We start from the raw sequence: 14,091 nt of genomic DNA on the forward strand, positions 1-14,091 counted from the left end.
ACACACACACACACACACACACACACACACACACACACACACACACACACACACACACGTCAGGAAAGAGACAAAGACAGACAGGTGTAAAGAAAGACAGACGGTAGACTGACCTGTCGAGGCGGAGCTGGCAGGTAGTCCTCAGTATGTCGACCACACCCTCACTCCTCAGCTGTTTACACAGGATGGAGGTGGCAATGAAACAGCCTGTCCGACCTATCCCAGCACTGGGAGGAGGAGGATGAAGAGGAAGAAGAGGGTGATGATGAAGAGGAGGATGATGAAGAGGATGAGAATGAGGAGGAACCATTAATGTGGGGCGGCAGGGTAGCCTAGTGGTTAGAGCGTTGGACAAGTAACCGGAAGGTTGCAAGTTCAAACCCCTGAGCTGACAAGGTACAAATCTGTCGTTCTGCCCTTGAATAGGCAGTTAACCCACTGTTCCCAGGCCGTCATTGAAAATAAGAATTTGTTCTTAACTGACTTGCCTAGTTAAATAAAGGTAAAAAAAAAAATAAAAATGTATTAGACCTGACCAACCACGATTTTCTTCTGTCTCTAGGTGCACAGACCTTCCAATGCTGCCACATGTCTTCTATCTCTAGGGGCACAGCCCTTCCAATGCTGCCACATGTCTTCTATCTCTAGGGGCACAGCCCTTCCAATGCTGCCACATGTCTTCTATCTCTAGGGGCACAGACCTTCCAATGCTGCCACATGTCTTCTATCTCTAGGGGCACAGCCCTTCCAATGCTGCCACATGTCTTCTATCTCTAGGGGCACAGCCCTTCCAATGCTGCCACATGTCTTCTATCTCTAGGGGCACAGCCCTTCCAATACTGACACATGTCTTCTATCTCCAGGGGCACAGACCTTCCAATGCTGCCACATGTCTTCTATCTCCAGGGGCACAGACCTTCCAAAAACATCCACTGAGACATCCTCCCTACTGACGGTAATAGGTGTGGGTATAATGTCTGTGTTTCCAACCCCACCTGCAGTGGACGATGACAGGGCCGCTGGTGAGCAGAGCTTCCTCTCTTGCCTGCTCCACTTCCTGTACCAGCTCCAGGAGGGGCGGGGCTTTGTCCGGTGTCTTCTGGTCAGGCCAGGAGGTGTACCAGTACTGCCTGAGGCTGCGCTCCTCTCCATCACACTGTCTCACACACACACAAATACATCAAACACATGGTTTCCATGGTTTCCAGGTGTTTAATCCCATTACATTTGCGTTGTAAAGGCCAATTTTATGAGCCGTTCTCCCCTCAGCAGCCTCCTGTGATGTCCTTGGCATTGGTGTATAGATGCATACTGTAGTATTAGTCTTACCTTCAGACTAAAGACCCTCAGGGTGTAGTCGTCCTCCTGGGTTACCGTGACAACCGTGATCAGGATGCCCTCATGGGACACAGAGTCCTCAGGCCAGTACTCTGCACATTTCTGTAAGGGGCAACAGAGAGCCAGAGTTCACATGGGCATTTACCTCTGGTCTACCTCTTTCTCCCTCCCTCCCTCCCTACCTCATTCTTCTCCTCTAGGTTAGTGATCATGACGATTATAGGACAGCGTTCCTGCCACACCATCCTCCAGAAATCTCCCACCGTGTTGACTGTAGGACCTTGGGTAGCGATGTAGGCCCGCTCCTCACCCCCGTAACCCTGTGGACAGCAACACAGTAGTTCTAATGACAGCCACACAGTAGTTCTAGTGACAGCAACACAGTAGTTCTAATGACAGCAACACAGTAGTTCTAGTGACAGCAACACAGTAGTTCTAATGACAGCAACACAGTAGTTCTAGTGACAGCAACACAATAGTTCTAGTGACAGCAACACTGTAGTTCTAGTGACAGCAACACAGTAGTTCTAGTGACAGCAACACAGTAGTTCTAGTGACAGCAACACAGTAGTTCTAATGACAGCAACACAGTAGCTCTAATGACAGCAACACAGTAGTTCTAGTGACAGCAACACAGTAGTTCTAATGACAGCAACACAGTAGTTCTAGTGACAGCAACACAGTAGTTCTAGTGACAGCAACACAGTAGTTCTAGTGACAGCAACACAGTAGTTCTAGTGACAGCAACACAGTAGTTCTAGTGACAGCAACACAGTAGTTCTAGTGACAGCAACACTGTAGTTCTAGTGACAGCAACACAGTAGTTCTAGTGACAGCAACACAATAGTTCTAGTGACAGCAACACTGTAGTTCTAGTGACAGCAACACAGTAGTTCTAGTGACAGCAACACAGTAGTTCTAGTGACAGCAACACAGTAGTTCTAGTGACAGCAACACAGTAGTTCTAATGACAGCAACACAGTAGTTCTAGTGACAGCAACACTGTAGTTCTAGTGACAGCAACACAGTAGTTCTAGTGACAGCAACACAGTAGTTCTAGTGACAGCAACACAGTAGTTCTAGTGACAGCAACACAGTAGTTCTAGTGACAGCAACACAATAGTTCTAGTGACAGCAACACAGTAGTTCTAGTGACAGCAACACAATAGTTCTAGTGACAGCAACACAGTAGTTCTAGTGACAGCAACACTGTAGTTCTAGTGACAGCAACACAATAGTTCTAGTGACAGCAACACAGTAGTTCTAGTGACAGCAACACTGTAGTTCTAGTGACAGCAACACAGTAGTTCTAGTGACAGCAACACAGTAGTTCTAGTGACAGCAACACAGTAGTTCTAGTGACAGCAACACAGTAGTTCTAATGACAGCAACACAGTAGTTCTAGTGACAGCAACACAGTAGTTCTAGTGACAGCAACACAATAGTTCTAATGACAGCAACACAGTAACTCTAATGACAGCAACACAGTAGTTCTAGTGACAGCAACACAGTAGTTCTAATGACAGCAACACAGTAGTTCTAGTGACAGCAACACAGTCATTCTAGTGACAGCAACACAGTAGTTCTAGTGACAGCAACACTGTAGTTCTAGTGACAGCAACACAGTAGTTCTAGTGACAGCAACACAATAGTTCTAGTGACAGCAACACAGTAGTTCTAGTGACAGCAACACAATAGTTCTAGTGACAGCAACACAGTAGTTCTAGTGACAGCAACACTGTAGTTCTAGTGACAGCAACACAGTAGTTCTAGTGACAGCAACACAGTAGTTCTAGTGACAGCAACACAGTAGTTCTAGTGACAGCAACACAGTAGTTCTAATGACAGCAACACAGTAGTTCTAGTGACAGCAACACAGTAGTTCTAGTGACAGCAACACAATAGTTCTAATGACAGCAACACAGTAACTCTAATGACAGCAACACAGTAGTTCTAGTGACAGCAACACAGTAGTTCTAATGACAGCAACACAGTAGTTCTAGTGACAGCAACACAGTCATTCTAGTGACAGCAACACAGTAGTTCTAGTGACAGCAACACTGTAGTTCTAGTGACAGCAACACAGTAGTTCTAGTGACAGCAACACAGTAGTTCTAGTGACAGCAACACAGTAGTTCTAATGACAGCAACACAGTAGCTCTAATGACAGCAACACAGTAGTTCTAGTGACAGCAACACAGTAGTTCTAATGACAGCAACACAGTAGTTCTAGTGACAGCAACACTGTAGTTCTAGTGACAGCAACACAGTAGTTCTAGTGACAGCAACACTGTAGTTCTAGTGACAGCAACACAGTAGTTCTAGTGACAGCAACACAATAGTTCTAGTGACAGCAACACAGTAGTTCTAGTGACAGCAACACAGTAGTTCTAGTGACAGCAACACTGTAGTTCTAGTGACAGCAACACAGTAGTTCTAGTGACAGCAACACAGTAGTTCTAGTGACAGCAACACAGTAGTTCTAGTGACAGCAACACAGTAGTTCTAGTGACAGAAAACTTGCACACAAGGCCCTAGCTTACAAGCCGCTGGGCAGACAGACCTGTAAGTAATTAGACAGAGACCTAACTGTAAGTAATTAGACAGAGACCTAACTGTATGTTGTTAGACAGAGACCTAACTGTATGTTGTTAGACAGAGATCTACCTACCTGTATGTTGTTAGACAGAGACCTACCTGTATGTTGTTAGACAGAGACCTACCTACCTGTATGTTGTTAGACAGAGACCTACCTACCTGTATGTTGTTAGACAGAGACCTACCTACCTGTATGTTGTTAGACAGAGACCTACCTGTATGTTGTTAGACAGAGACCTACCTGTATGTTGTTAGACAGAGACCTACCTACCTGTATGTTGTTAGACAGAGACCTACCTACCTGTATGTTGTTAGACAGAGACCTACCTGTATGTTGTTAGACAGAGACCTACCTGTATGTTGTTAGACAGAGACCTACCTACCTGTATGTTGTTAGACAGAGACCTACCTGTATGTTGTTAGACAGAGACCTACCTACCTGTATGTTGTTAGACAGAGACCTACCTGTATGTTGTTAGACAGAGACCTACCTACCTGTAGGTAGTTAGACAGAGACCTACCTGTAGGTAGTTAGACAGAGACCTACCTGTAGGTTGTTAGACAGAGACCTACCTGTATGTAGTTAGACAGAGACCTACCTGTATGTTGTTAGACAGAGACCTACCTACCTGTATGTTGTTAGACAGAGACCTACCTGTATGTAGTTAGACAGAGACCTACCTGTATGTTGTTAGACAGAGACCTACCTGTATGTTGTTAGACAGAGACCTACCTACCTGTATGTTGTTAGACAGAGACCTACCTGTATGTTGTTAGACAGAGACCTACCTGTAGGTAGTTAGACAGAGACCTAACTGTAGGTTGTTAGACAGAGACCTACCTGTATGTTGTTAGACAGAGACCTACCTGTATGTTGTTAGACAGAGACCTACCTGTAGGTAGTTAGCATTGATGTAGGTCCTGAGGAATTCATCTTCATCTGCTGTCTGGAGGATCACTCTACTGTGTGTGTCTGGAAAACACAGGACCATATCACAAGACCCAGACAACTGCCTGTGTGTGTATGTGTGTGTGTGTGTGTGTGTGTGTGTGTGTGTGTGTGTGTGTGTGTGTGTGTGTGTGTGTGTGTGTATGTGTGTGTGTGTGTGTGTGTGTGTGTGTCTCTGCTTTTATTTGTGAGGTTCAGAGAGCGTTTCGAAATGACTGCTGTTGGGAGTGTGTCCACTCACTGGGTAGGATGGTCTTGTAGCGGTTCTTCCTCACCAGCCCTGGGTAGTTGTACTCCTTTGGGTCCACAAAGTTCATGGGAGTTTCCTGGCAACAGAACAATGGATGTATAGTAGCTTAGTGATGTGTGGTTGTGTCCAGGAAATAGTGTCCCTGGTGCATGATTGTGTGTGCTCATCTTGGTTTGTGTCTATTGCACACACAGTTTAGACCAGGGTTGCCCAAAGTCGGTGCTCGCAGAGGGGGCCCCAGGACTGAGTTTGGGAAACTTTGGTTTACACTAATAGTGAGTGTGTACATCTACCTTAGAGAGTGTGTGATTGTGTAGACCTACCTCTGTCTTAGAGAGTGTGTGTGTGTGTGTGTGTGTGATTGTGAGTGTATATCTCAGCCTAAAGGTGTAATGCATCCTCTATAGAGCTGACAATGCTAATGCATTTCACTGTGTCAACATCTCATACACTGTTTCCAGTAGCCTCTGGGTGTTGAGAGCTCCTTGGTGGGTTTGTGTGTTACTCACATAGAACTCTGCCTGTAGGGCTTGGTCGTCCACAGCGCGTGTGTGGAGCTGGGCAGGGCTGAGTGCGTTTGTTCCCTCTCTCAGGTACTCCTTGGCAGTCTGGTCTCTGGGGGAGAGCTGGGCACCGTAACCATAGGGCTCCGTACAGCCAGGAGAACACATGTCCAGGGTCAGGGACACGTTGGAGCCCCTCCTAACACACACACACACCCATAGGATGGCACAGACGCATATACTGTAATCCCCAAGGCATTTTTAACTCAAATACTTCTAGTAAATTCAACACATTATTTCTTCAAATGTTTATGCTGTACTGACTCAAAACTAAATGAGAAGTCAGATCAACACATTTATAAAAAAAAGTTAGGATAACGAATTAACTTTTTTCCCAGCATGCTCTACTGCAGGGTATATGTTTTTAGAATATTTTTTTACATCTGTGTTTTTGCATGTACATTGAGTGATTCATTGACCATTTTTATGCTACACAAAGATAAATAACAGATTTTTCTAAATGAATCCAATCATTTAGTTCGATTTTTTGCACCCATTGCTGAAATAGTTGTTCCAGTTTTAAAAGGTTAGCTAGTCTGTTTACGCCATTTCCAACTCTGTCTGTTATAAGGAATGCAGTTTCAGGTTAATATAATTCTGTTGGCTGTTCTACATTTTGCTGGAACCCAATAAGAGTTACATGTCATTTTGCTGGTCAACATAACGTGACTTGCAGGTATGGTTGGGAAATTCTTGTACATTTCCCTGGCTTTCCACAAATCCTGGTTGGGAGGTTCCTCGAAATCCTTTAACCAGGATTTTTAGGAAATCTGGCAAATTTGGGAAAATTACTGGAATTTTATTAGGCCTCAAAATAAGTCCTCATGAGATATGTAATGTCATTAAGTTTAATGATAAGATTTGTCGAGCAACTCACTTGGCGAAGGCCACAGGACCGAAAATGAATGAGTTCACCAATACTGCTTTCACATATGATATACGGTATTTTGCCTGTAACAAAGTGTGGGCAATGTTTTTATGTCGCCTTTACAAACAGGCCCATTTCTATGCTGGCCTGCCTTTTAAACCTCCCGTGTACATGCCTGCATGCCGGTGACGAGTGGTAGTAGTGGTGTGCAGATGTAGGTAGGTGTCTATTTTATAAAATCCATTGAATATACACCCTTAAAAATAAACCCATTATTAATTCGTTCAGGCAGGCCCTAAGAAATATTATCACACTAAGAAAATGTATTTTTAAAAGTATAGGATAGCATAATTTGAGTTTAATTATGTAACATCCACACTGTAAAACCGAGCGAGTTCTGGCTACTCCAACATTTTGTGTGAACTGATTAAGAATCTTAAATAGCTGAAGTGAGCTGTACTACTTTCATATGAGTAATACAAATGCTATTTCTTTTTAGTAAGGTATACTTAAATTGAATTACTTCTAATTTAGTTTTGAGTTAGTACCACATAAACATTTGAAGTAATAACGACTTCTCATTGACTTTGAGTACCACTTACAAGAAGTATTTGAGTAAAACAATGCCTTGGGGTTTACAGTGCAAATTAATGATATCAATAGGTCATTATTTTGTTCATTAAACAGACAAGACATACCGACCCCAATCACAGTCGACACACATATTTTATAGTAAGAATCATATTTTTTCCTTACAACTGGTGACAGTCACCCGTGGAACCGCTGTCATCAAAAAAGTCCTTGCTTTTTTTGACCCACATTTCATCTCTTTCATACCCTCGCAAGTGTAGGGTCTTACATTGAGAGTGTCTTCATCATGATACCGATAGAAAATAATAGCAATCCTATTTTCAAAAGCATGCGAGTCTCGTGTTCATATTTTACAACCTACAATGGCTTTTGGAGTTCACATTACGCGATCCAGCAAAATAATAGGCCTACACTTGATTTGGGCTACATTATTGCATGTTAAATGTTTCGGATCAGTGATAGAGGAGCAAACGAATAGACGAGCTATACATCCTACACGTATTTGCCCTATACATCCTGCACGTATTTGCCCAGCCAGAAAATAATTAACCAATAGCCTACACAGAGATTCAGTGAAACAATTGAGACAAGTCAGGCTTTTGGTTGGGAGTAGGTCTAGGAAACTAAGCGCTGCTAGTGAAGAGAAAAATATTAAACTACATACATAACATGCTGGCAAAATGTTCTAATAAATTAGCTTTTGCTTCAAATGTATTACAACGATTGGATGACTTTGGGAGTTATACAAGCCTTCAATTGCATTAGTCTACTTTAGTCCATTATTTTCGTCATTAAGTGATATTTATTCCCACAGTAAGTCTTTCTGGATCCATCCAGTTGTGGTTATGAAAACAGTGCATGTGGTGGGCTTTGTGAAGAGATGGGCGAACTCACAGGCCTCGCAAAGTTTACAACTGCCAAGAGGAAAAAGAGATGCATACCCATACAGGGTTCTTCTGTTTGTCCCCATAGGGGAATCCTTTTCCGTGCTGGGTAGAACCCTTCGCAGAGGGTTATGTAGGGTTCTTCAAAGAACCCCCTGTATATGGTTCTAGACACAACCCTCTATGAAGGGTTCTACCAGGAACCATTTTATAATCTAAAAGTTATTCCTAGAACCCTCTATGAACGGTTACATCATCCTTATTAGCCTTTCAAATTAAATGATTTATGACAATACATTACATACACTGAGTATACAAAACATTATTTCCATGACATAGACTGACCAGGTGAATCCAGGTGAAAGCTATGATCCCTTATTAATGTCACCTGTTAAATCCACTGTGTAGACAGGTTAAATAATGATTTTTAAGCCTTGAGACAGTTGAGACATGGATTGTGTATGTGTGCCATTCAGAGCGTGAATGGGCAAGACAATATTTAAGTGCCTTTGAATGGGGTATGGTAGTAGGTGCCAGGCGAACCGGTTTGTGTCAAGAACTGCAACACTGCAGGGTTTTGCATGCTTAACAGTTTCCCGTGTATCAAGAATGGTCCACCACCCAATGGACATTCAGCCAACTTGACACAACTGTGGGAAGCATTGGAGTGAACATGGGCCAGTATTCCTGTGGAACACTTTCAACTCCTTGTAGAGTCCATGCCCCGACATATGTAGATTGTTCTGAGGGCGAAAGGGGGGGCAACCCAATATTAGGAAGGTTTTCTTAATGTTTTGTACACTCAGTGTATATCATAAGGCCTTACTTTGAGGGCCTAGTTATACCCTAACTCAGTGATGTTCAGAATCTCCTGGTTTACAAGCCACATCAAGCTTGCAAATCACATTATGCTGCTTGCAAAGTAATATTTAATTCCTATTGCAATCCAGCCAGAGTTAGGATGTCCAACAAGTGGAATTGTTAACCTCTTGAAGCTAGGGGGCACTATTTTTATGTTTGGAAAAATAACGTTCCCAAAGTAAACCGCCTATTTCTCAGGACCAGATGCTAGAATATGCATATAATTGTCAGATTAGGATAGAAAACACTCTAAAGTTTCAAAAACTGTCAAATATTGTCTGTGAGTATAACAGAACTGATATTGCAGGCGAAAGCCTGAGGAAAATCCAATCAGGAAGTGCCTCTTATTTTGAAACCCTTCTGTTCTTATGCATGCCTATCCTCCATTTAAAGGGATATCAACCAGATTCCCTTTTATCTGGCTTCCCTGTGTGTCAATAGTCTTTAAACATAGTTTCAGGCTTTTATTTTGAAAAATGAGCGTGAAAAATCATATTGCGTAAGTGGATAGGTGGCGGCTCTCAGAGTGAGTTTTTGCGCTATAGAGTAAAGCCGCCATTGTTCCTCCCGTTGTTATTGAAAAACCTACACACTCGGTTGATATATTATCGAATATATATTTTAAAAACTACCTGAGGATTGATTATAAAAAACATTTGACATGTTTCTGTGGACATTATGAAGACTATTTGGAATTTCAGTCTGCGTTGTCGTGACCGCTCTTTCCTGTGGATTTCTGAACATAACGCGACAAACAAACAGAGGTATTTTGGGTATAAAAATAATCTTTATGGAACAAAAGGAACATTTGTTGTGTAACTGGGAGTCTCGTGAGTGAAAACATCTGAAGATTTTTAAAGGTAAACGGTTAATTTGATTGCTTTTCTGATTTTCGTGACCAAGCTTCCTGATGCTAAGTGTACATAATGCTATGCTAGGCTATCGATAAACTTACACAAACGCTTGGATTGCTTTCACTGTAAAGCATAATTTCAAAATCTGAGACGACAGGCTAAGCTGTGTTTAGCAATATTGCAAAACATGAATATTTTTTAGTAATATTATTTGACTGTTGCGCTATGCTATTCAGTGGTTGCTGACGAAATTTATCCTGTGACAGGGATGGGTAGCGTCAAGAAGTTAATCACCCGCAACCTGCATTCAGAATGACTGCCAAATTAGGGAAGATTGAATACTTAGACTACCCCAGAGGCACTGTGGTCTAAGGCGCTGCATCTCAGTGCAAGAGGCGTCACCATAGTCCCTGGTTCGAACCCAGGCTGTGTCACCTCTGGCTGTGATTGGGAGTTCCATAGGGTGGTGCACAGTTGTCCAGGGTAGGCTGTCATTGTAAATAAGTATTTATTCTTAACTGACTTGCCTAGTTAAATAAAGGTAAAACATCTAAACTGGAACAACCATCTCAGTAACAGGTGCTGAAACTATGTTGTTTAGCATAAAATGAATCAACCAATCAATGTACATGCAAAAACACACATTCTACAGTAAAATAAACCATTTTGAAAATCTCCCTGCAATAGATCATGCTGGAAAATATTATATATCCGCACCTGCACCTGTACATAGCCCACCTATAATTTAGCCCTATCAACTACCTCTTTCCCAACTGTATTTTATTTATTTATTTATTTTGCTCCTTTGCACCCCATTATTTTTATTTCTACTTTGCACATTCTTCCATTGCAAAACTACCATTCCAGTGTTTTACTTGCTATATTGTATTTACCTTGCCACCAAGGCCTTTTTTGCCTTTACCTCCCTTCTCACCTCATTTGCTCACATTGTATATAGACTTGTTTATACTTTATTATTGTCTGTATGTTTGTTTTACTCCATGTGTAACTCTGTGTTGTTGTATCTGTCGAACTGCTTTGCTTTATCTTGGCCAGGTCGCAATTGTAAATGAGAACTTGTTCTCAACTTGCCTACCTGGTTAAATAAAGGTAAAATAAAAATAAATAAAATAAATAAATAAAATATATGGTTCTATATAGAACCATTCTTGCCTACCAAAAAACACTTCTTGCCTACCAAAGAACACTTCTTGCCTACCAAAAAACACTTATTGCCTACCAAAAAACAATTCTTGCCTACCAAAAAACACTTCTTGCCTACCAAAAAACACTTCTTGCCTACCAAAGAACACTTCTTGCCGACCAAAAAACACTTCTTGCCTACCAAAAAACACTTCTTGCCTACCAAAGAACACTTCTTGCCGACCAAAAAACACTTCTTGCCTACCAAAGAACACTTCTTGCCTACCAAAGAACAATTCTTGCCTACCAAAAAACACTTCTTGCCTACCAAAGAACACTTCTTGCCTACCAAAAAAACACTTATTGCCTACCAAAGAACACTTCTTGCCTACCAAAGAACAATTCTTGCCTACCAAAGAACACTTCTTGCCTACCAAAGAACACTTCTTGCCTACCAAAAAACACTTCTTGCCTACCAAAGAACACTTCTTGCCTTCCAAAGAACACTTCTTGCCTACCAAAGAACACTTCTTGCCTACCAAAAAACACTTCTTGCCTACCAAAGAACACTTCTTGCCTACCAAAAAACACTTCTGGCCTACCAAAGAACACTTCTTGCCTTCCAAAGAACCATCAAAAAACACTTTCTTCCCAAAAAAGTTATTAGAATGTGAAAGGTTCTTGGTAGAAACCTTTGTCTTACAAGGAATCCTTGTCTTTCAAAAAGGGTTCTTCTGATCATATCAGTTCTTGGTAGAACCCTATCCCTCCACACATAACCCTTTTGGAACCCTTTTTCTAACAGTGTAGCAACCATCAACAGTTTAAGACAGAGCCATATATATGGTGTGTCAATGCCGCCTCAGCATTACGGCTATGTTTCATATTAAACCGTAGGCAGAACTTTACGGAAATTATTACAAGGTCATTAGGCAGAAAAACACGTTTTGGCTTTGATACCAGCAATATCTTTGAGATATAAAGAAAAGGTGGAAAAAAGTTGGCGGTATAGAAAAGTTTGGGGAAAACATCTTAGTATGAAAGAGAAATAACACATACAGTCATTGATGGTAACTCGACAGATGTAGGATCTTTATTTGAGTTTGCTACAGCATGAAAATAATCCTGCAACAACAGGAAATGTGAATTATTATGTGGATTATAATTAATGGACATTTTTTTGTAGGGGTTGATACATTTTTCTTCAGGGAAAATCAAGTCTAACATTTTAAAGTGGAATTTTAAACTTTAGAAGCCTTTTTAAACACTATATGTTTGCATTTCTTGCTGTTCAGGAAAATCCTCAGCAACAAAAGAGTGTTCTGGGTTTGGCGCTCCCCTCGAGTTCGTGCAGTGGGGGAGATCTTCATGGGCTTTTCTAAGCCTTGTCTCAGGGTAGTACAGTAAGTTGGTGGTTGAAGATATCCCACTAGTAGTGTGGGGGCTGTGCTTTGGCAAAGTGGGTGGGGTTATATCCTGCTTTGTCGGACGGGACCACAGTGTCTCCCGAACCCTCCTGTCTCAGCCTCCAGTATTTATGCTGCAATAGTTTGTGTTGGGGGGCTAGGGTCAGTCTGTTATATCTGGAGTATTTCTCCTGTCTTATCCGGTGTCCTGTGTGAATTTAAGTCTAATTCTCTCTCTCTACCTCTCCCTCCCCTCCAGGAGAACCTGAGTCCTGGGACCATGCCTCAGGACTACCTGGCCTGATGATTCCTCGCTGTCCCCAGTCCACCTGGTTGTGCAGCTGCTCCAGTTTCAACTGTTCTGCCTGCGGCTATGGAAGCCTGACCTATACACCGGACGTGCTACCTTGTCCCGGACCTGCTGTTTTCGACTCTCTCTCTCTACCGCACCTGCTGTCTCTAACTATGAATGCTCGGCTATGAAAAGCCAACTGACATTTACTCCCGAGGTGCTGACCTGTTGCTCCCTCTACAACCACTTTGATTATTATTATTATTTGACCCTGCTGGTCATCTATGAACGTTTGAACATCTTGGCCATGTACTGTAATAATCTCAACCCGGCACAGACAGAAGAGGACTAGCCATGTCACGTTCATCGTAAGGAGGAGACCAAAGCGCAGCGTGATACGAATACATACTCTTTAATAAAAGAAGAAACAATAAACAAACCGAACGTGACGCTATATAAACCGAGTGCTGACACAGGCAATACATAGACAATAACACATAGACAATAACCCACCAAATACCCAAGGAATATGGCTACCTAAATATGGTCCCCAATCAGAGACAACGATAAACAGCTGCCTCTGATTGAGAACCAACCTAGGCAACCATAGACATAAAAACACCTAGACTAGGGACGACCCCATAAACATACAAAAACACATATATCACCCTCGTCACACCCTGACCTAACCAAAATAATAATGAAAACAAAGAATACTAAGGTCAGGGCATGACAAGCCATCCCTCAGACCCTGGTTCCTCTCTAGGTTTCTTTCTAGGTTCCTTTTTCCTATGTTCCTGAGTTTTTCCTTCTACATCTGCATTGCTTGCTGTTTGGGGTTTTAGGCTGGGTTTCTGTATAGCAATTTGTGACATCGGCTGATGTAAAAAGGGCTTTATAAATTTGATTGATCATATTAAAATCCTACATCTGTACAATTCACTTGAAAAGGCAAGGCACACTGGGAAATTATATTGGAGGGGTGGCTTAGTGGGTGAGTTACTCAAAATGTTCAAGCTGATACAACTCAACTCTGGATCTCCTGCAGGGTCACAGTGACAATCAATTTGAGTAATGACCACAGAATCACTTTAAGTAACTTGGGTTTTTTCTGGGGTTTTTTCCCACCTTTATTTAACCAGGTAGGCAAGTTGAGAACAAGTTCTCATTTACAATTGCGACCTGGCCAAGATAAAGCAAAGAAGTTTGACACAAACAACAACACAGAGTTACACATGGAGACAAACAAACATACAGTCAATAATACAGTAGAAACAAGTCTATATACGATGTGAGCAAATGAGGTGAGATAAGGGAGGTAAAGGCAAAAAAGGCCATGGTGGCAAAGTAAATACAATATGGCAAGTAAAACACTGGAATGGTAGATTTGCAGTGGAAGAATGTGCAAAGTAGAAATAAAAATAATGGGGTGCAAAGGAGCAAAATAAATAAATAAATTAAATACAGTAGGGAAAGAGGTAGTTGTTTGGGCTA

The 14,091-nt window shown here is 41.9% G+C and overlaps 1 protein-coding gene and 1 long non-coding RNA gene across 4 annotated transcripts in view; one reads left to right on the forward strand and one right to left on the reverse strand.

The window, feature by feature from the left end:
- LOC110521305 (tyrosine-protein phosphatase non-receptor type 5) overlaps window positions 1-14,091 on the reverse strand; it is a 33,146-nt gene that overhangs the window by 3,026 nt on the left and 16,029 nt on the right. For all 3 annotated transcript variants that reach the window (XM_036969000.2, XM_036969002.2, XM_090231135.1), the window contains 7 exons: window positions 5,645-5,837; window positions 5,127-5,211; window positions 4,830-4,909; window positions 1,521-1,658; window positions 1,330-1,440; window positions 996-1,156; window positions 114-227 (listed from right to left, as the gene is read on the reverse strand). In XM_036969000.2, coding sequence (XP_036824895.2) covers window positions 114-227; window positions 996-1,156; window positions 1,330-1,440; window positions 1,521-1,658; window positions 4,830-4,909; window positions 5,127-5,211; window positions 5,645-5,837 — 882 coding nt within the window. The remainder of the gene's footprint in view (window positions 1-113; window positions 228-995; window positions 1,157-1,329; window positions 1,441-1,520; window positions 1,659-4,829; window positions 4,910-5,126; window positions 5,212-5,644; window positions 5,838-14,091) is intronic.
- On the forward strand, window positions 820-13,547 carry LOC149983909 (uncharacterized). The gene is made up of 2 exons (XR_016495097.1): window positions 820-955; window positions 12,565-13,547. It is a non-coding gene; the product is annotated as an uncharacterized LOC149983909 (long non-coding RNA).

The sequence above is a fragment of the Oncorhynchus mykiss genome, chromosome 4 (genome assembly GCF_057628025.1).
Source record: "Oncorhynchus mykiss isolate SJ-2025 chromosome 4, ASM5762802v1, whole genome shotgun sequence".
NCBI classification, from domain to species: domain Eukaryota; kingdom Metazoa; phylum Chordata; class Actinopteri; order Salmoniformes; family Salmonidae; genus Oncorhynchus; species Oncorhynchus mykiss.